At 36.6% G+C, this 23,799-nt stretch overlaps 1 protein-coding gene and 1 long non-coding RNA gene across 2 annotated transcripts; both read right to left on the bottom strand.

Moving 5' to 3' along the window:
- Positions 1-870: 870 nt before the first annotated feature.
- LOC148585039 (cuscuta receptor 1-like) lies at positions 871-14,863 on the bottom strand. The gene is made up of 3 exons (XM_088517401.1): positions 14,425-14,863; positions 3,351-3,461; positions 871-3,095 (listed from the first exon to the last, which is right to left on the bottom strand). Exons 1-3 carry the CDS (start codon positions 14,861-14,863, stop codon positions 871-873), a joined length of 2,775 nt encoding a protein of 924 aa, XP_088373527.1.
- A 786-nt stretch (positions 14,864-15,649) lies between these two features.
- LOC148585038 (uncharacterized) lies at positions 15,650-18,657 on the bottom strand. The gene is made up of 2 exons (XR_015912659.1): positions 18,572-18,657; positions 15,650-15,992 (listed from the first exon to the last, which is right to left on the bottom strand). It is a non-coding gene; the product is annotated as an uncharacterized LOC148585038 (long non-coding RNA).
- Between the last annotated feature and the right edge of the window lie 5,142 nt (positions 18,658-23,799).

The raw sequence follows: 23,799 nt of genomic DNA, 5'->3' as shown, positions 1-23,799 counted from the left end.
AGAATTCATAAGAGATTTGACTGCACTCAAAGATTTTATGATGATTATGTTGAAATTGTTGACACTCAGATTTAAGGTCTCCAGATTCTTCAATCTTGGCAATCTTGACAAGCTTTTAAAACCTAAAGTAAAAAAAAAAAAAAAAAAAAAAAAAAAAAAAAAACAAAGAAAGAAATAGTATTTCTAGACAACATCACTTCATAATCGCAAGTAATTTAAATTCAAAATATATCTTCGCCGGGTAAGAATTGCCACCAAGACTCATTGCATTTGTAAGAGATAACAAAGAAGTGAACATGCAGTTGTGTTCCAACCTTCAAAAGAATTTATTGCCAGACTCAATGTCTTAAGGGACGCAAGTCTACTTAAAGATGATATAATGATATAACCAAACTTCACTATCTCCAATTTTGGAATTAATGCTAGTCTTTCAAAACCTGAAAGATTCGAACTAATGACCTCCATTATATGAAGCGTAGTCCCTAACCGATTAAGTCGTGTCCTAAAAGTTATTTTACATTACACTTGATCTATTAATGTAACATAGTTGATAATTAAAGAGAATTTAACTATCCCAATTTAAATATTTAATTTTGAATGTTTAATGTGAAAGTATTCAAAATAGGTGCTTATTCGTAATTTTTTTTTCTTCTTTTAGGCGTAGATCGTAGAGACTTGATAAATTTAAAAGCCTACTAAAGTTACAAAGACAATATCCATTATCAAATGACAAAGAACTACAACAAAGAAGAAGGAAAATACAAGTGAACACCATGTCTCATATTAGAGCACAATAACCATTATTCGTAATCAGATGTACACCTAGCTATCATCAATACCACCATAGGTGTCCGTGGAAACTGAATATATCTAAGGATATAGACGGTTTGACAATTTTTTTAAAGTGTCAAAAATAGGATAATAACACCCATACTTAAAATCCTCAATTAAATTGAAGCATTGTTGTTGCCAGTAAGGATGAATATAAAGGAGAGTAGCTGTACCCAATAAGAAAATAATATAAGATGCGGTAAAGCTTGGAAAGAAGACCTGAAGATCTACTTCATACCATTTCCCTTCACTTGCATTTGACGATTTTGGTGGTGATGGATGTGACTTGTCTTCTTTGGTGCAACTATTCTCTAATGGTTGTCCACAAAGAAATGGATTTCCTTCGTAACTACTCTTATCAAATGTTGCAAACTGTACTTTCATGTCTAGAACTTTACCTGATAAGTTGTTGTAAGCCACAGTGAACACTGCTAAAAAGCTCAAATCAATCAATACCGAAGGAATTTCTCCACTCAAATTGTTGTGGGAAAGGTCTAAACTCTCCAATAGAGTCAAATGTGAGAATGTTGGTGAAATGGAACTTGTCAAATGATTGTAAGACAAGTTCAATGCACGAAGTGAAGATAGCTCTCCTAGTTCCTGTGGGATGCTACTTGTTAGCTTGTTGCATGACAAATCCAATCCAAACATGTAATCAAGGATATCACCACTGTACAAGTTAGACCTGTATTTTGTGACAAACTCAATCTCAACTTGATCATCATATTCTGTCCACTTGTTATCTTCCTCATTATTCCATTCTATGAGCCTTTGGAATGTTGAAGCTATTTTCATGTTCGAGGAAATAGCAAAACTAGAATATCTATTATAGGCATGATCACTAACAACTGTCTTTCCAAAGGATATGTTGTGAAAGCAGTCCGGTATTTTTCCAGAAAGAGAATTCTTAGAAAGATCCATTATGTCTATCTTATTTAACCAACACAGTTGACTTGGAATTCTACCTCTGAAATGATTGCCCCTCAATAAAAGTATTCTTAAGCTAGAAAGTGCACCAATTTCATCAGGGATGCTACCAGAAAAGTTGTTATCTCTAAGGTCCAACGTCAAAAGAGACGCTGAACGTGAGTTTAAAACAACTTTCGGTATTGCTCCTGTAAGTTTGTTTCCTTGCAAACGTAGGTGCCTAGCAGGCAAATTCAAGCAAGAAGGCATAGATCCCGAAAGTAAGTTATGGGAAAGGTCTAATAAGTAAAGTGAATTCTGTCCACAAGGAATCTGACCTTCAAAAGAATTGTTACTCATGTCAAGAGTCAACAAATATGTATTGTTTACAATCCATCTAGGAATTGTTCCTGACATATTGTTGTTGCTAATATCCAAATAAAATAGAATGAGAGGCACAACTGGTAGAGTTCCTGTGAACTGATTGTTGTTTAATTTCAAAGATAATAAATTTTCTAGCTTCAGTTGCTTTGAGAAAAACTCACCATTAAAGCGATTATTGCATACCTTCAAAATCGTCAAGGAGGTGCAATTGGCAAGCGATTCCACTGTTAACTCTCCTGAGAAATTATTAAAGGACAAGTCCAAAAGCTCCAAATTACTCATGTTACCAACTGAGGACGAAAGATAACCTTCAAAACGATTTCGGGATAGATTTAGATATACTAAGTATGGAATAATCTTTCCACTATTTTCTTGAAGTTGCCCATCCAACTGATTGCCTGAGACATCCATAGACACAATACTCTCGTATCGATCTAGTGGCAAATGAAATTTACCCACGAAAGAATTATTTCGAAGATTTAGCTCTCGCAGTCCTGTATTGTTTTGAAGCAACCAAATGGGGAAGCTTCCTTTCAAGTTATTGTGAGATAGATCAATTCTTTCCAATTTGCGCTGGTGAAAGAGAAACTTGGGAATATTTCCGGTGAGCTTGTTCAAATAACAGTGACGAAGTATAAGAACCTTCAATTGAAACGAGGGGTCCCAATCCGCCAAATTTTCAGTTTCTATCTCAAGTTTGTTGTTTCCACTTGCCAATATAATCACCTCAAACTTAGAGTGATTAGCCAATAAGCTGAATGAGAATAGCCCCTCAAAAAGGTTATAACTGAGATCAATGTACTCAAGTGATGTAGGGCTAGCTATCAGATTTGAAGAGACGTTTCCAATGAATCGATTGCTAGATATATCTAACAATCTAAGAGATGTCAAATTGTTTAGGCATGTAGGAAGGATCCCTTCAAAGAGATTATGATAAAGATCTAACTCTTGAAGCTTCTTGAGTGCGCACAAATCTATCAAAAGGAATAACATTAGAAATGTCTGTCTTAATTATGTTCCACTCTAAGAATCAACAAGAAAAATCAGGTTTTCAATATTGGGTTTTTCAAAAAAAAAAAAAAAAAAAAAGAGTAAATGGTCAATTGTTGAGTTAAATCAACCATGGTCCTTCACCTTATCTCACATCTTTAATCAATTGTAGAAAATGTACTATATAGGTAATTAAGACTAACAATTTGCAAACACTTGATTTTCTTGTCGATTCTTACCTTTTGGAAAAGGGCCATTGAGCTGATTCTTAGCTAATGATATAGCCTTTAAAGAAGATAGTGCCCCGATATATGGAGAAATACTTCCGGTGAAAGAATTTCCACTCAAATCTAGAATCTCCAGCCTACTGAAATTAGACAAACCTACCACAAGTGAAGAAAGATATATAGTGTCAATATATAAAATATTTAAATGGCATATCAGCTAATAATAAATAGAAATTATATTTCGATTGCAACTTATTTTAGCCTTGATATTAGATTACCAAATGTTTTTTAGTCGATTATTAGAATGAATTAAGAGTCCTAGTCCTAGTCGGTCAGGTAAGCACAAGGGTACCGAGAATTAACCGTATTGCTATGCCCGTTTACCACGAGATTGGAAACGAAGCTATTCAGTCGTCTGAACAAATCTTGACTTTGTTTTAAAGAAGAAAAAGGCTGGTTGAGTCTTCAAATAGCATCTGGAAAAGCAAGCCTTATACTTGATAAACACATGTTCAAATCCGTCAAAAGGAATAAAGTCGTCTGAACAAATCTTGAGTTGTTTTTATTGGGGTTTTCATGTCTACTGGATGCTTTTTACATGATTCAAATTTACATTAGGTTTCGTACACCTTATGTTGCCCTTTCTTCTTGTGTTTTTAATACTTTCTAGTACTTTTTTTTTTTTAATTGCAAGTGACACATGTTACATTCTGATTGGTACTGATGTAGCATATTAACCGATTGACCAACAATTCTAAACGCAAATACTAATTTGTCTTTTGTGATTATTTCAAGGTGTGTTTAATCACTTTTTAAAAACTAAGGTAGTTATTTGTTCAAAGTCCAAACCACAAGGAGAAAAAATACATTTATCCCTCAAGGCTCAAACTTAAGTCTCGCTCATTACCTTGGATTGTTAGGGGGCCATAGAAATCATTATCCCTTAAATCTAACTTCTCCAAGTTTTCAAAAGCCGATAATTCTGCATAAAACAAAACATAGAAAATTTCAAACCTGTAATAGAAAGTTTCTATAAAGTAATATGGAACATCAACATATCTTTTGCAGGAAAGGATCCTCCTATATTATTCCCAGCAAGATTCAAATTTTTAAGAGATTTGACTGCACTCAATGATTTAATGAAGCTTTTATCAAAATTGTTTTCCTTAAGATCTAAGGTCTCTAGGTTCTCCAATCTTGACAAGTTTTTCAAACCTGTAATAGATCTATTAAAAAAAAAAAAAAACTATGCAATTTGCAGTGTTTAGAAGAAAAATAGCGTATAGCTTAAGCAAATCTGGCTACTCTAATGTTATAGTCAGCAAGAAACCATAAGTGAATAATTAAATGGTAAGTATAGCCTCATATGCAATGTTGATTATAATGCACGTAGGGAAACACATTGATGCATTTCATGTTTCACACAACTTTCTTTGTGTATGTATTTCGGACATGATGGACATTCAAGAACAATTGTTGCTATTCAAGTCAAACATCAATGCTAATTGCCGAAGAAACCAAAAGAAACCAAAAGACCAAAAGAAACCACCAACCCTCCAATTGCCAAAGAGAGCAAAGCGATGGTGACATTTTTTTTTTTTTATTTTTTTTTTTTTTCGTTGAAGCTTCAAAAGCAAGGACTGGCTTAACCCCAATGAGGTCAACAGAATCTTCATAATGAAAGACGACACTTTTTTATTATTATTATATTTCTATTATACCCTTATTCTCTTAAAAACTAAAATGAAAAACTAAACTAAACTATTTTTTTCTTTTAAAAAAAAAACACGAAAAAAAAGAAGCCCAAATTCCATTAAAATACTTGCCGATTTTTGTTAGATGTCACATTAATGCTAATAAAATTGTAATACATGTGTCACTGTTAATATCTATATATATATATATATATATATTCAAATTGGTGAGAGCACTTTGTGACATTTACAAAGTGTAGAGAGTTTTTCTTTACTGGGTATTTGAGAAGGACAGTTGAGTGGGGTGTACAAGGGGTTAAGGGCTTGGGTTTGGGATATTAAACTTGAGCGGTTCAGGCTTGTACCATTGTACTCAATATTTCTCAATAGTAAAGAAGGAGACCGGATCACGCCCCGTGGACGTAGGTATATTGCTGAACCACGTAAACTCTTTGTGTACGTGTGTGATTGGTGTGTGTTCTCGTGTGTTTTTTCCAAACTTGTCTTTCGCATAAAGGGCTGGTGGGAAATTGGTAACCGATTAATTATCAATTTTCCCAACAATTGGTATCAGAGCCAGGTTGCGGATTTCTACTAGTTAAGAAGAAATGCAGTCCTTGAAGTTTGGGATTGAAAGGTTCGATGGGAGAATGAACTTTGGCTTGTGGCAAATACAAGTCAAGGACATACTAATCCAATCTGGGTTACACAAAACGTTAAAAGGTATACCCGCCTCTAGTTCTAGTGATGGTGCCGGAAAATCAGGTACTAGCGACGTGGATTGGGAAGATTTGGATCTGAGGGCTGCGAGTTCCATTCGGTTGTGTCTGGCTAAGAACGTTCTTGCTAATGTGCAAGGGACGTCAACGGCAAAGGAGCTTTGGGAGAAGCTTGAGGAGATGTATCAGACGAAGGGAATCTCTAACCGGGTGTACCTGAAGGAGCAGTTTCATACATTGCGAATGGCTGAGGGTACAACTATTTCAGACCATTTGAGTGTTCTCAATGGAATCGTTTCTGAACTCGAAGCTCTGGGAGTTAAAATGGACGATGAAGATAAGGCCTTGAGGCTTATCTTGTCTCTTCCGTCTTCCTATGAACATATGAAGCCAATTTTGATTCATGGGAAGGAGAAGATTTTCTTCTCAGAAGTTACCAGCAAACTTTTGTCAGAGGAAAGAAGGCTGAGTGGTGGACAAAATTCTACACCTGAGAACTCGGCGTTGGTAGTTGCAAACTGGAAGAAAAAGAACCCTATGAAGGGAAATCTTGTATGCTGGGGTTGCGGGAAATCTGGACACCTTAAAAGAAATTGTCCAAAAAGAGGAGCGGATTCGGCAGATTGCTCCAAAAACGCTAATATTGTTTCTCTCGTTACAGAGAGAGATGATGATGTTCTTTGATAAGGGCATGTACATCCTCTGGCATGACCGCTAAAAATGTCAGGATAATGGATGTGTTTTATTAGCGGGTCCATATTTGCATACGAGACATTGGTTTGGTTTTTGATGTCAGGTATGTGGTGGAAAAGGGTGTCGATGGCTGATGAACTTCCGGGGGAACCAAACATGGAAGTTGCACCATATTTTTCAGCAGGATTTTTTCGACATGTGCCGAAAATGAAAATTCTTAGAATGGTTTAATTCTAAGTGCATGTGCTCTTTATGGTGGAGCATGATAATTCTTGTGAAATTATTACTGTTGGTGTAGACAGTGTTTTGTACGACATCCCAAGGTGTGGGGATGGGCATCGGTCAAGATGCGGACTTGAGGTCTCAGGTGGAGGTTGCCAAATTTTCGCCAAGGTGGAGATTGTTGATAATGGCTCAAATTGTCAACAAGTGTGAAGATAATTGCTAAAAAATATCAATATTCAAGTTGGTGGGCTCAAGTCATATTTATCTATAAGAGGATAAGGTTAGTTTTAAAATGAGTCCAAGAACAACTGGAATTTGATTTTTTGGAGAAAACGTGTGTGGATAAACATGTGAGTTGCAATGCTTATCTTCATCATGGAAAAGACTTTGTATTCATGATGGTTTCGTTTTCCCAGTAGCAATTGGATTAAAATTGTTCTCCTATTTTTGTGATTAGCCACTATAAAAGGACATGCAGTCCTTGGTTAAGTGGGGATCCGAAAATTCAAATTGGTGAGAGCACTTTGTGACATTTACAAAGTGTAGAGAGTTTTTCTTTACTGGGTATTTGAGAAGGACAGTTGAGTGGGGTGTACAAGGGGTTAAGGGCTTGGGTTTGGGATATTAAACTTGAGCGGTTCAGGCTTGTACCATTGTACTCAATATTTCTCAATAGTAAAGAAGGAGACCGGATCACGCCCCGTGGACGTAGGTATATTGCTGAACCACGTAAACTCTTTGTGTACGTGTGTGATTGGTGTGTGTTCTCGTGTGTTTTTTCCAAACTTGTCTTTCGCATAAAGGGCTGGTGGGAAATTGGTAACCGATTAATTATCAATTTTCCCAACAATATATATATATATATAACTAAAAAGATATACCCCTAACGTTTTTTAATTAATTTTTTATTTTATCAATTTTTATTTCAGTTTTTAAGAGAATAAGGGTATTATAGGAATATAATAAAATAGTGGCATTTTTTACACATTTTAGTAGTTTGATATACCAATTTAGCACATTATAAACTTCATGGAGCTATTTAAAAAATGGATGTTAGTTTGGTGAGCTTTATTATATTTTTTCCAACAATTTAATAGGTACTTTTTGTTTTTCTCAAGTAGAAAACGACTCCCTCTGAAACAATGTTCGATACAAGTTCGGATGATGAATTGGGCCATTTGAAAAAATCCCTATGGAAATGGAAAATCCGATGCTTTAATAATTTAGTTTGACGTCGAACAAATTTGATCAGGTTGACTTTTATTGTGTTCATATAGCCAGAGATAGAAACCCAATTTGTACACGAGAGAGAGAGAGAGAGAGAGAGAGAGATTTGTCAACCGCTCTACCCATTTGTTTTTGTGTTTTTATTTTTATTGCTTACTCAATGAGTGTTTAATTAATCGTTGTTTAAAACTTAGAGATCTAATTGACAAAAATACCAAACCACATCAACAAATTTTACATTTACCCCTAATAACCATTATTCACCGTTGGGAGCTTAAATTAATTATAAATGACTTCAATTTGTTTTCTCACAAAATCATTCGTCTTTAATTAATTTTGAAATTTTCTGTTGTTTTTATTTTATTGAAATTAAATGCAGATTTTCGAAGGTCTTTTGCTTCCTATAGGAGGGAGAGGGAGGTCATAACTTTTGGAATTGGGAGACAAAATTGAAAATGGAAAATCTAAAGGTGTAAGAATAGTTGTGTCAAGAAAATTCTAAGTATTTGCTTTTTGTTGCCTGGAGGGTGGGTGATTAAAATAAATTAATGTATCGATTGAAACAAAGAAAAATTTTGCAATATTTCGAGTGGGGAAGAAATCTACATAATATTTCCTAAAATCTTTGAATGTGTATGGAGCAAACTGTGAGTTGTGTCATAAAAACTAAACAATTAGTTACAAGAGCTTCTCAAGAAGACTGGAAAATCCTTGAAAGCTAGCTTGAGTACTGTCCAAAGACTTTTTTGGGCATTATGAGAAAGAGGGGAAGAAGATATTAGATCCTAGCTAGCTAGACCGCATATGATTCGCCAATGGAACAAGATATTCTTAGTGGCTTTTGTAGTTTCATTGTTTTTAATACATTTTTTTTTTAATTGAAAGTGACACATGTTACATTCTGATTGATACTGATGTAGCACATTAATGGATTCGGCCAACTTTTCTAAACACAGATACTAATTTGTCTTTTGTGTTTATCTTAATGAGTACTGTTTAATCACGTTTTAAAAACTAAGGTAACTATTTATCAAAACTTCAAATCACAAGGACAAAAGTCGATAATTATGCATAAAACAAAACATAGAAAATTTCAAACATGAGCGGAAGTGTCTATAAAGTAATACGGAAGATCAACATACCTTTGCCAGGAAATGATCCTCCTATAGAATTCGAAGCAAGATTCAAATTCTTAAGGGATTTGACTGCACTTAATGATTCAATGACGCTTTTGTCGAATTTGTTGTCGCTAAGATCTAAGGTTTTTAAGTTTTTCAATCTTGACAAGCTTTCCAAACCTGTAATAGATCTATTAAAAACAAAACTATGCAATTTGCAGTGCTCAAAAGAAAAATAGCGTTTTATAGCTTAAACAAATCTGGCTACGCTAGTGTTATAGTTTGCAAGAAACCGTAAGTGATTAATTAAATGGTAAGTATAGCCTCATATGCAATGTTGATTATAATGTAGGGAAACACGTTGATGCATTTCATGTTTGACACAACTTTCTTTGCATATTTCCGACAAGATGACATTAAAGAACAATTGTTGTGATTCAAGTCAAACATCAACAAAATGGGATGTTGCAATTGTTGATAAAATAAACATCAACCCAATCCTACACTTGCAGTTGCAATTGAAATTAACTTGTTCAAATTTTTGAGCAATAAAAATTCGAAAAGAAAACAAAAACAAAACAGAGGAATGAATGCGAATTGAGAGAATTGTGACTTGTGGTATAAACTAAATAAGTAGTTTAATAGAAATATGAAAGATGTGTGTAAAGTGGTTATGAAGCAATTGAAAATCTCAAACTCAAGTCTCTCTCTCTCTCATTACCTTGGATTGTGAGGGAGCCATTGAGTCTATTTTCACTTAAATCCAACTTCTCCAAGTTTTCAAAAGCCGATATTTCTACATGAAGCAGAATATAGAAAATTTCAAATATGATTGGAACTGCTTGCAGTTTCTATAAAGTAATACTAAAGATCAACATATGTACCTTTGATTGGAAAGGATCCTTCTATGTAGTTAAAACCGAGATTCAGATTCTTAAGGGATTTGATTGCAGGCAATGATTCTATGATGCTTCTATTTAAATTGTTCAGACTAAGATCTAAGGTCTCAAGGTTCTCCAATCTTGACAAGCTTTCAAAACCTGTAGTCAATCTATTAAAAAAAAGAGAAAGAAAACCAAATATAAAGGGAAGAAGTCTAGTGATAGTAAATTACCTGTAGTTGTATTCAAAAATCCCAAATAATTTTTTGCAAGACTCAATGTCTTAAGGGACGCAAGTCGACTTAGAGATGGTATAATGCTAAAATCAAAGAAATTAATACCAAGGTCTAATATCTCCAATTTTGGAAGTAGTGCTAGCCTTTCAAAACCTGGAAGAAAATGACACAATTAAAAAGAACTCCATCATATGCTTCAATACAAAAATTTCAAGATTAATTTGATAGAAATATTCTATTTCAAATTGGTTTTCATACTTTAGCTTGAACCTTATGATTGATGTTAGACATTGGCGGCTCAATGAAAATTGAAGTTTAAGGCAAAAAATTAAAATAAGACATTTTTAATTTTAAAATATTAATATAATAATTTTTTATATTAAATAATAAAAATTAATTTAAAATCATTCTTCTATTTTTTGAGATTTAAAATTACTAATTAAATTTTCATGTTCAAGTTCTGTTAGTATATTGTTTCAAGAGATAATATGGTTAATCCACTTTATCTTTTTTGTAAGATAGTCAAATTTAACTAGAAATTAATTAGGTTGTGCACTAAAATCAGCGGCACAATGATGACAACGATTAACTAAAATCAATAGCTTCTGATTGTAAGTATAATATATAAAATATTAAAAAAAAAAAATTAAAAACTTATAGAACTAAAAGGCAAAAGATTACAAGTGATAAAATAAAGGGAAAAATATAATTTAGCCTCCCAAACTACCAGTCATTTTCATTTTAACCCTATAATGTTCAAAAAGTGATAAAATAGCTTCACAAACTACCAACCAGTAGTAATTTGGCCACTCCGTTGGTCATTACCATCAATAGGATGAAAAATTCAATACTAAACCGTTTTGGCAAGGTTAACTTACTAAAATGCCCTTTTGAGAAAAAAAATCAAATTAAAAGAAAGCCCACAATACTACGCGGTTTAGTAACCCATTACAGTTCCGGCGCTCCCGCTTCCTCGACACCTCTACGATTTGCTCATGGATGGAGTGCAGAACTTTGTTTGTGCTATTATATTGAGATTTGTTTTTTTTTTTTTCGCCGGAGGATAGACAAATTTTGTAGGTTTTGGGTTGCAGAACTTTCCGCATTTAGGTTGTCAGATCTTTGAATTATATTTATAATGAATCTGGATTACTGACAAGGTTTTGTTGATTTTGTGGATTTGTGGTCTTGAATTCCCGAGGGTTTTTCTTTTTTTTTTTTTTTTTTTTTTTTTTAAATATTGTGACAATGCCCTCTACTGATAACCAGGGTTCTTCACCTTTGGCCTCATTTGGCCGCTCGATCTGGAGTATGAGGAGAGAACAGGTTCATTCCATGGAACCTAATCATGAATTTAGTGCCCATAAATTAGAGCTTGAATTGTTCCAAAAACAAGTTTCAGACCGTTTTCATGACCTGTCAATTGAATTCCAATCAATTGCCACCAACTTGACGGCACCTCGTGCCAATGAGGTTGTAGCCACAAATGGGGTTGCAGTCCCTGTTTCATGAGCTCGCTGCTCATGTTTGTGTTTTGGGTTCTTGTTGCCGCAATCCCATGTCAGGACCGGGGCCTCAACACCCATTTCTCAATCCCGCGGCAGTTCTCATGGGGAACTCCGGTGCACTCCCTCCATAAGCGAATCGTATAGGTGTCGAGGAAGTAGGAGCGCCGGAACTGTAATTAGGGCTGACAATTTTGACACGACCTGACAACCCGACACGAACACGATATGAAATTAGCGGGGTTTGGATTTCCATTAAACGTGTTTGGGTCATAAATGGGTCGACCCGTTTATGAGTGTTTGGCAGATCGTGTCACGGGTCGACCCGCGGGTGACCCGCCAGACCCGTTTACCTTTTTTATTTTTTATTTTTTATTTTTTTTTAGTCTTTTAGCCTACAAGAAAAACCGAAAAAGTGAAAAAGCATAGTCAATTAGTCAGTCTCCTCCAAGCTCCAGATCCAGACTTCCAGGGTCCAGACCCTGTTGCGAGAGTGAAGAGTCCAGACTCCAGATCCAGACTTCCAGAGTCCAGTCCCCGATTGGCCTCACTCCTCTATCCTCATGCCCACGCCACCGCCACGCCACCGCCGCTTCTCTTTCTTCCTCCAACCTTTTCCATTTTTCGGTTTTTCCTTTCTTTCTCCACTGCCGCTCTCTCTCTCGCCGCCCCTTTTTCTCTCTCCCGCTCGCCGCACTCTCCCTCCGCTCTCTGCTCACTGCCGCTCTCCCCCTCTCTCTGCTGCGCCGCCGACGTCGCACTGCCGCTCTCTCTCTTCCGCCGATGTCGCGGACGTTGACACCCGTTTATGACTCGCCGACGTTGCACTGCACACTGTGTTCTCGGGTGAAGACGTGAAGTTTGCTGTTTGGGTTTTTTGTTTTTTTTTTTAGCAGAAGCTGGGTTAATGGGTCTCTTGGGTCGTGTCGAGTGACTCGTGAAAATACCCGTGTCGTGTCGTGTCGGAGGGTCCGACCCGTTTATTAAACGGGTCGTGTTTGGGTATTGCATAAACGGGTCGCGAGTACTTGCGGGTCATAAACGGGTCGACCCGCTGACCCATTTTGCCAACCCTAACTGTAATGGGTTGCTAAACGGCATTGTTTTGTGGGCTTTTTTTTTTTTATTTGATTTTTTTTCTCCAAAAGGGCATTTTAATAGCTTAATCTTACCAAAACGACGTAGTATTTAATTTTTCATTCTATTTGACGGTAATGACTAACGGAGTGGCCAAATTGCAACTGGTTGGTAGTATGGAGGGCTACTTTATCACTTTTTGAACATTAGGAGGCTAAAATAAAAATGACTGGTAATTTGGGAGGCTAAATTATATTTTTCCCTAAAATAAAATAAGAGAAAAAAGAAATACAAAATTTTTTTGTGAAGAGAGGTTGGGTTTTCATAATTTCCCTGGGAAATGGGAGAGGAATTGCAAAAAAGTTAAAAGAGTATCGTTCAATTTGGTGAAAATAAAGCTGGAGTTTTGGTAATTGGTTTACGAGAGAGAGGGGAAAAAAATAATTAAAAAGCTTAAAGAGTTTTACTACAGAACCCAAGAATTGAGCTAATTAAAACTCTACTTAAGACCATATAAAATAAGCTATTTAAAATAAGGATCATTTAAGTCTGATTTTATCGTTTATATCAATTGCTTAATTCTAAAATATGGAAAAAGTTTTCCTTCAAGTTAGGTTGGAGAAATTTTCTTCAACCAAGTCTATAAGTGGCATGTGTCACTTTTTTTAATAACATGTGAGATGCACATCAGTTTTTAATAAAATTTATTCCAACTTTATCCCTACTATTAAAAAAATATGTGCATCTCACATGTTCAAGGGACACATGTCACTTTTATAGACTAAATTAAAGGAAATTCTTCCAACCTAATTTGGAAGAAAACTTTGTCCTTCTAATATATATAATCCAATATTTTTTTTATTTTTTTATGAGCAATCGGATATATTGTATTTATTGCAAATGCTGCAAAGCAGAAATCTCTGCCTGCAAGAGGTCACGTATCCAATTCGGTGGGTTATTATACCACACCATATTCAACGGTTCATGTGTAGCCAAACGAGCCAACGCATGAGCCACCTTATTCCCTTTGCGACGTGTATAACACATTTCCAAAACAGGAATAGAACGCAAAAGAAATCTAATATCCTCTGTAAGTTGGCCCCTCCCACTCTCATCAGGGTCAACAGAGTTTATTGCAGCAATGATAGTCTTCGCATCTCCCTTAAGTTGCACCTGCTGGATCCCCAACTCGACACATAGTTGGGCTGCCATAATAGCAGCCACGCCTTCCGCTGCTGTAGGATCCAGAAGCCCACGGCGAGTCTGGCTTTGCGAGGCCACATCTGCCCCCAGTGTTTTTTTATCTTTTCTATAATTCATTAGAATTTAATTTTGATAAATTAATTTTAGCAAGACATATAATTCAAAATCACGCGGGACACCCATGATTCATCAGAAAAAAAGAAAAAAAAGAAAAAAGAAATAATTATAAAACTTTAGAAATTAATATTTGTAATTATCTTTATCATTGTTAAAGAGGTAAATCCGACCCTTGTAATTCTTAGTTCTTATCACGGAAGAGAACAAAATGGCTCAAGGAAATCTTTTCGCTTTTTATTTCTTTTTGGGTGGAGGGAATTAGACTGAAGACGTTCAAAAGCCATCTTTTCAACGTAGCATTATATAATTTCTCTTTTTCGTTTTTTTGTGTGTGTGTTTTAAGAGGGATTTGATATGAGAAAGGAAAAAGCAGGGGAGGCTGAGAACATACCTTCATTTGGTAGGCAACCACCAATTACATTGCCGGACAGATTAAGACTTCTCAGCTCCTTGAAAGGCGCCAACAGTGACATGTTTAGCAACCAATATTGCTTCTTCTCTTCATATTTAAAGTAATAGTAATAAGGATCTTCATAATCAGGATCTTGGTTTAAGTTGTAGAGGGAAAGGTTGATAACGTGAGCGGTGGTGGAGTTGCACGTGACCCTCTCCCAACCACAACAATCACTCTTTGCATCGTCGATCCATGAGGGAAGAAGGGGGTGACCTCCATAAATAATATTGGATTTCAGAAACACCTTCAACTCAAGCAGAGCAATCCTCTCTTCGTGGAAGCAGGCTGCATGCTCATGAAATTGAAGAAACACAAGTAAACCCCACAGCAAGGCTTTCAGTAAAGGCGGGTCTGCCATTGAGAAAAATTGTTTCATTAATTTGTAAGTAAACCAGCTTCTTCCTTTGCACACTAAAGGGAAAGCTCAATATAAAAATCAAAGAAATATGGTCATTATATATAGAAGTTTGAGAGCTAGAAGGTGGGTGGTGGGCATATGAAGGGATTTGTTTGAAGGTTGGAGTCAGTGGCGAGGGTCAGTCTTCTAAACTAGGGACCCAGACTTTGTTTCTAGGGTCAGTCTTCCAGCTTATGGGACAAGCATCTCCAGACTTTGTTTTCCAAATATTTGTCACCTTACATGGAAAAATGACTTCTACCGGTCTCGAGCGAAGTCAAGGTATATTGTCCCTTACGGTGACTGAGGGCTAAATAACAGTTAAAGCCTGTTTAGAATTGCGTTTGAAAAATAGAACTTTTAAGTAAAAAAGAGCTTTTGGGCAAAAATTTCATTTTTTAGCTTTTGCCAAAAGTACATTTTGGTCATTTTACGCTTTTAATTTGTTTACCAAACGAGTACTTTTTTCTTCAAACGGACTTTTTGAGTATTAAAAGTACTTTTAAATCCCTCAAACACAATCTCAAACATGCCCCTAGAGCATTTTCATTGGCCAGGCTATTCATTTTATGTAAGAAAGTGGTTTAATTAGTGGATTGAGTACTAAGAGGGCACAAGATCAACCCAACATAAATAGTCTATCAATACATACTTCCACATAAATCTCTAAATAAATTAAGTCACAAACTCTTACAAACAGTTTACCCACCAGTAAAATGCTTCTTGGAAAGGAATAGGGCATAAATATACAACAAAGTATGAGTAATTTTACAATAGACATATACATTTCATAATAATATTTTACAAACATATATACATTTATCCGAAATATATGAATTAAGTAAAAAGTTCGGGTAAAAAACAAATGGGTACACTGTAGATTTGTGCAAGTAAAAAGCATGATGGCTATGTAAGCAAATACATGCTTTTAACGGTTACGGTTCTGATTCCTTTGTTTTCTCATTCTCAATGAAATCAATTGTTTGATTGCGCCAAGTATCAAAATCAATAGTTTTACAAACAGCAGCTGCGGTGAGAAATGTGAGGATTTGGCAGAATTCCATTGCATCCCAATTGCATATATTCATGTATACCAGAAATTTCACAGCTACAGAATGTGCGGAAGAATGATAATTACATTAATATATATATATACCGGAAATTGAACCAAATTCAAGAGAAGACAACTAAAAGGAAAAAAAAAAAAAAAAAAAAAAAGGGAAACCTGAGAATTTATTTATGTTTTTCTTTTTACTAACCAAATTTTAAGAAATTCTCATTTTGTTGTTGAAGTTTCACCAAGGCAGTCAGTTTTGATATTTTTATATTGCAATGTTTATCTGAATAAATATTAATTTATTCGAAATGGTCAATGATCTTATTATATATTAATATTGTGAAGTTTTAATTTTTAATTTTTAATTTATTTTTTATAATTATTATTAGTTATCTATATCATCGTGTGTTCTTGGTATTCTTTGTCATAAGTGGTTGAAATATAATATTTTTCTTATCTTCAAACTGAGAGATATTTTTTGTGATCCTTATTTGGTCCAATAATTATGGGAAGGAGGGATTGATTGCCGTGTTTGAAGGTTGAGGTCAATGGGTAGATCGAGATAGTCTTCCGAAATGCAAATGAAATTGAGGAGCTAGGAATACACATTATATTCCAGCACATGGGTGATGGGACAAGCGCCTCCAGAGTACTATTTTTAGTGTTTTTTTTTTTTTTTTTTTCCAAATCTTTGTATCTTACATGGAAAAATGACTTTTATTGGTCCCCAGCGAAGTCAAGGTAAATTGTTTACTATCGGTGACCATGCCTAGAGGGCTAATTAACAGTTTCTATATATATATATATATATATATGAATTAACTAAAATGTAAATATATGATCTCACCTAATACATAAGTTCAAAATCAGTACCCTTGGATTATCTTTTTTCCCCTTTGTTATGTTGTTTAAGATTTGAGAAGTAGTTTTTTCAATGGCAAACCCATGAAGAATGAATGCACAAGATTGATCAGATCAAAACTTTACCAGTTTGTAAGTGCAAGGGTATATGACAACAAATTGATATTTTAACTAAACATAATTTTTAAGTTTATTCTTTTTAGGGAATTTTTTTTTTTCTTTTTTGCATTAATTTTCTTATGTCTATAGTAATAATTAATATTTATACGTTAATATGATTGAATAAAAATATAAAAAAATATTTGTTGATGTTTTATACTTGCTAAACACTGAAAAATGCTTTGAACAGAAAATATTTTATGTTGAAACAAATAGAGCCTTAATTTAAAAATAATAAGAAGAATCTTAATCTACAATAAGATTAACAAACACCAACAATGGTAGAAAGACACCCAAAATCGCTATAATTCATTGTAGAAAGAAGTAATTGAGACTTAGCTCTACGAGCAATCCTTTTTGCTTAGCTTATGATACTAATGAACCCAAAATGTCAGCCCATTGTCATCAATGGTTAATTGGAATTATAAAAAATAAAATAAAATAAAATGAGAAATTGTGTTAATTATGGCATTTCCAGACAATTTTTCCCCATAATCTTGAAAGCAATTAATAACACAATATTTTTTTATTCTATATTGCAATTACGAACAACAATTGTCAAATTCATCGTTATCCTTCAAAAAAAAAAAAAGAAAGTTCTCATTCAATGACATAGGAATTTTTATTTTTATTTTAAGTATATACAAATGCACTCAATATATAGCAACATTCATGGTCATGGGAATATCCTATTCTTATAATGAAAGAAGTAGAATTTGAGCTACAACTTATTTGGCTATAAACATGTACGAGTGTTAATCATATTAGCATATATTATTTTTGGGTTTGAGAAGAAGAGAAGTCACAAAAGGCCTTCCTTCATATGAGTGTTACCTTCAAGACTATTATCACAAAACAAAGTCTCAATTAAAAAAAAAAAATGATTAGATTTGAATAATTAAAAAAAAAAAAAGAAAAAAAAAACGTACTTCTTAATTAAAAATATAAAAACTTCTTAGAAAATACTCGTGCAGCACACCCTAATAGCAATTTCAATACTAATAACACCGAAAAAGCCAAATGAACTTAATACAGATAAAGACAAAATCATTAAAATGCCAGCAGAAAATTTCCACGACAACGACGAGTAGAGAACTGTACTACTGATTATGGTCTTCTCAAATATACAGATGATTTAGATCTAAAAGCAGTAAGAAATTACTAGTAACAAACAAAAATAAATACTTCAAAAAAAAAAAAAAAAAAAAAGCAAAAATAACGGGCGTTAACCCCACTCAGAAGGGCCAGCTCGGTTGAGTCGTCAAAACGAAGACGTTTCCATGGGATTTATTTACCGTACAGACCCCTAACACCCCGTTTGGCAGCCGAAGAAGAAATTTGTTCACTTTCTTCTTCTTTTCTTTTTGCTTGTTTTCTCGCAACCAAACGGAGCTAAAGCTTCATGTTATCTTTGAGACAACAGTACAAATGAAAAATATAAGTTCATATTTTTACTTCATATAGTTTCCGCCATTTTCCTGGCTTCCAAACAATATCAAAACCTCAACTTTTATGAAGAAAAGTAAGAAATGCAAACACGAACAAGAAAGAAGAAGAAAAACAAGCACGCAGATCTAACTGAAAGCTGAAGATCTACACGCTGAGCTCACCTTCGGAGATGGCGCTCTGAATCTCAGCGAACTTAAGGATGACGTTCTGGTCGTTGATGCCTTCCTCCTCCTCGATCAGGTAGTCACCGTAGCCGTTCTTGCTAGCGGAGGTGGGCGCCTGGCGCTCGGGCGTGAGCTTCACGCGCGAAACCAAGAGCCACTGCAAGAGCGAGAACGCGATTCCTATCACGGCGCAGACCGGGGATCACGATCTCCGTCGCAAGCTCCGAGAGCAATGCCATCCTCGCCGGAACCCTAGCAACTCCCTCGTGTCGGTACACGCCGGAAAATGCACAGCCTCAGCTTCACCCGACAACAACAACAACAACAAAGGATAGAGAGAAGCGGAGGAGTAACAGAGAGTGAAGCTCTTTGTGCGAGACTCAGGTGGATTTATATTAAAGATATCCGAGAAGGATTAAGTAAAAATGTTATTGTGTGGTCCGTTCTTTCACTGTCACGTCGAATCTATGATATGGAACGTTGGATTAATCTTTTAATTTATCGATTTCAATTTCTCGTGATCGGACGGTGGAGTAGTGAAGATGTGGTAGCGGGTTATATGGTGAAGCGGAATGGTTAAAAAACAAAAGCCTCGAGCGCTTATTCCGACGCATCGATGTCGGAATCGCTTTTTTATTTTATTTTACCGCACTTTTGTTGCTTTTTCGGGACAATTATTGCTTGCACCGCACCAGCAGTGGAAATGATGCTTCACCAAGATGGATTGGGGCTTGTAGGCTGTAGAGGGGTCCACGTGATAAACGGCTGATGAGAAACGTTTGATAAGTGTGGAGTACGGTGTGGGCTGGAGCAGGGGATGGTGTCTCAGAATCATTTTGTGGTCGAGGATAGTGTGACTGGGCTGTGTTTGGAACGGTTTCAGAGGGTCCTGACGTCGCGTGTGTTGAATGGTGTGCAAAGCCTCCAATCCGGATAATACTGTAAATTTAATTTTAGCTATTTTCATTTATTTTCCTATGTCCACTCAAAATTCTTTGCATTCCAGTCTCCGACTCTCTCCAGTAAACTTGGAGGTCAAAACTCAAAAGAAAGATTTAAAAAAAAAAAAAAAAAAACCACCTTGAAAAACTCGATTTCACTAAAAAGTTTGAAGCCGTAAATAAAAATGTTGTGGTAATTTATGGGATGAAAGTATATTTTTCTTTTATTTTATAGAACGAGTTTTAATTAAGTTTATTTGTTTTAAAATCATGATTAATGTAGGTGTCTTACTCAAGTTCATTTGAGAAGTGAAAATTATGTAATTTAGCTAATGTCATTAATAGGAAAAGATTCTCATTGTTCAATGAGTGGCTTGTTTAGTTACTTTCTATTTTCTTTTTTTTTTTTTTGAGGGGAAAAAGAATTCTTTCATTAATCAACGAAAAAAGATTCAGTCATTACAATATCCCCAATACAAGGGGGAACCGTTTGAAACCATAACTTATTCAAATTCTGAGAGACTGCCAGTTTTGCAAGCCTATGAGCGGCTTCGTTAGCTGTACGACGGACATGACAAATTTCCCAGTAATCACACACCTTAAGAAGCTCTTTTGTATCTTCCAGAATAGGCCCAAACCGAGCCATACTACTCTCCTCTGTTTTAACAGCTTGCACCACCTCTATACAATCTCCTGCCAGTATAGCCTGCGTGATGCCCAGCTGTTCCAACATCACCACTGCCGTCCTTAAAGCCATAGCTTCCGCCACTCCGGGATCACGAACATAAGGCTTAGTCATGCATTGAGTCGCCAGCACTCTGCCCTCATGGTCCCGAGCAATCACTCCAATTCCCATTAAATTCCTGTCAGCAGCTATAGCCGCATCCCAATTGAGTTTTGCGAGTCCCCTTGGTGGAGGTTGCCATGCTTCTTCCCCTGTTACACGAGTCTGCTGTGATAGTGATGCTCCTTGGACACCTTGGCACACCTGTTTATGGAACTCCATTTGGTCACATGCCAATTTAAAAACCAGCTTCGGGTGTGAGAATTTGTCTTCAAAGATCATTTTGTTTCTCCTTAGCCAAATCTGCCGTGCAATACAGGCCATTAAATCAAAATCTTCCTCTGTAAGCCTCTCACGTAATCTCAAAATGATGCTACTGAAATTATCTTCTTCACTGCAGCTCTTCTGGAATCGGATGTTTCCCTCCATCCAGACATCCCGTGCTGCCGGGCAGCTCCACAGGACATGTCCCACGGTCTCCACTTCCAGCTGACAGATCGGGCATAAGGGATTAGTGATGATTCGCCGTTTGAACAGATTCTCGTTAGTGGGCAGTATATTGTTACAGGCTTGCCAGAGAAATAGGGGAATAACTCTTGGTCCCGAAATCTTCCAAATCCGTTTCCATAGAGGGGTCATACTATCACAACCCGAGCAGCCACTTTCATCCCTTGAATTTAAGTCCTTCGCCAAATGATAGGCACTCCTTACAGAAAAAATGCCATTTTTATTCCCTACCCATACCATCCGGTCTTGCTGGGAACGTGGGCTAATTGCTAGGCTGCATATCTTGGCTACATCCTCTTCCAGAAATATTTCTTTGATGAGAGCTATATTCCACCATTGAGTATCCTGGTCTATTAGTTCACTAACTCTGGCATCAGCTTGTAGTACATTTACTGGAGACTGTATAGCATAAGTTGTAGGGGAACAAAGCCATTTATCATCCCAAATTTTGATCCGCCTCCCGTTTCCCACTCGCCACACCAAACCTTCATTAAGCAATTTCTTGGCATTCCAAATACTCCGCCACACATAAGATGGTTTCTTACTTAATGGAGCATCTAAGAAATTGTCGCTTGGGTGATATTTCTCCTTTAAAATTTGGGCCACAAGAGAGTCTGGATTTTGAAATATACGCCATCCTTGCTTGGCAAGCAAAGCAATATTAAAACATTCTAAGTCACGGAAACCCATCCCTCCTTTCTCTTTTGCTTTTCCCATTTTTTCCCAACTCATCCAAGCCACCTTTTTGTCATTATCTTTAAATCCCCACCAGAATTTTGACATCATTGAATTAATCTCCGTACACAATGTTTTGGGAAGTAAGAACACACTCATAGTGTATGTCGGAATGGCTTGCACTACGGCCTTCAATAGAATTTCTTTACCTGCATGGGAAAGAAATTTCTCTTTCCAACCTTGCATCTTATCCCATATACGCCCTTTTATTCCGGCAAAAGAGGACACCTTCGATTTACCAACGAGTGCCGGAAGCCCCAAATACTTCTCGTATTGTTGGGTGGAGTGTAATTCCGCTACTGTTAAGATTTGTGCTTTTACCTCCGATTGAGTATTGCGGCTGAAAAATAGAGAAGTTTTACCCCTGTTCAATTTCTGCCCTGATGCTTGTTCATAGTCTTGAAGCACCTTCTGGATACAATACCACTCTACCACATCGGCCTTACAAAAAAGAAGGCTATCATCTGCAAAGAATAAGTGGGTCAACCTTGTCCCCCCTCGTGTCAAAGGCAGTCCTGTAATTCCTCCCGCCCTATCCATTTTGTTAATCCCTGTAGTAAGCCCTTCTGCACAGAGAATAAAGAAATACGGAGATAATGGGTCCCCTTGCCTCAGACCACGAGTAGGGGTAATTTTGCCATATGGTCTGCCATTAATCAATACAGAATAACTCACTGTTTTCACACAAGTCATCATCAATTGGACCCACCTGGGAGCAAAGCCAATTCTATGCATTACTGTCTCCAAAAAATCCCATTCCACGCGATCGTAGGCCTTGCTCATGTCCAGTTTTAACGCCATATACCCCTCTTTGCCTTTCATCCGGGTGTCCATAGTGTGTAGAGCTTCAAAAGCGATGATCACATTATCCGTGATCAATCTGCCAGGAATAAAAGCACTTTGGTTGGGGGATATAATGTCCCCCAATACTTTCTTCATGCGATTTGCTAAAACCTTGGCAATTAGTTTATAAATGACATTGCATAAACTAATAGGCCGAAAATCAGTGATAACAGAGGGATTTTTGGTTTTGGGAATCAAAGCAATATGAGTTTCATTTATCTCAGCAGAAAAAATGCCTTCATTCAGAAAATCTAGAACAGCTGCACATACCTTTTGTCGGACGACAGCCCAGGCTTTTTGGTAGAAGCATGCTGCAAAGCCATCCGGGCCGGGGGATTTCAAAGGACCCATTTGCGAAAGTGCAAAATCCACCTCCTCCGCCACAAACCGACGCATGAGCCACCTGTTCATGTCAGGAGTAACCCGTGCCTCTAAGCCCTCCAGACACTCTTCTATACCCCTTGGTTCATCAGTTTGGAAAAGCTTTTTGTAGAAAGAAACAAAAGCTTGACCAATGTCATCCGGCTGCGTCCACTCCCGACCTTCATCATCCTTCACCCGTTGTATACAATTCACCCTTCTCCGGTGGCTCGCCCAAGCGTGGAAAAAAGGTGTATTTCGATCACCTTTTTGAAACCAATGTTGCTTAGCTCTCTGTTTCCACTTTGTGTCTACATGTTCCAGAAGTGTATCAATTTCTAATTGTAATTTTTTAATCATCTCTTGATCCTCAGAACGGTCTCCAGCTTGCAATACACCCAATTGCTTTGTCAAGCTCTCCACCTTCTTTTCCAAATTGCCATGGTTTGTACGGCTCCACCTTTTCAATTGACATTGGCAATTTTCCAAGCCTTTACGTACAGATTGCATGCTGTCCCCTGTTTCCACCGAATCATTCCAGGCCTTTTTTATAATGTCCCCACATTCTGGATCCAGCCACCACCGAGCTTCAAATTTGAATCCCTTGCCACCAGCCCCACCTTGTGTCCTCTTCTTGTCGAACTGTACTAAAAGGGGATTGTGGTCAGAGGTTCTTGCTGCAAGAACCTGAACTTCTGCTCCTCCAAAACGAGCACACCAAGTGGTATTAGCTACTGCCCTATCCAAACGAACACGGGTCGAAGCACCATCTGTTCGCTTGTTAGACCATGTGTACCTCGGCCCAGTAAAACCGAGGTCTCCCAAGCGACAATCTTCTAGTGTTTCTCGGAAATCCGCCATGAGACCTTCACTTCTTCTTGCATCACCGGTTTTTTCTCCTTGATGTGTTATTTCATTGAAGTCACCCACACACATCCAACTCTCCGGCATATATACTTGTAAATGCCGTAATAGTGCCCACGCCTCCTTTCTTTTAGAGCTGTCCGGATGTCCGTAAAACCCGGTTAATTTCCATTGAAAGCCATCGTCGTTTC

This window comes from Corylus avellana, chromosome 6, assembly GCF_965113065.1.
Source record: "Corylus avellana chromosome 6, dhCorAvel1.hap1.2, whole genome shotgun sequence".
Classification (NCBI taxonomy): domain Eukaryota; kingdom Viridiplantae; phylum Streptophyta; class Magnoliopsida; order Fagales; family Betulaceae; genus Corylus; species Corylus avellana.
The sequence above is the reverse complement of the archived record's forward strand: the minus strand, read 5'-3'. Positions and strand labels throughout refer to the sequence as shown.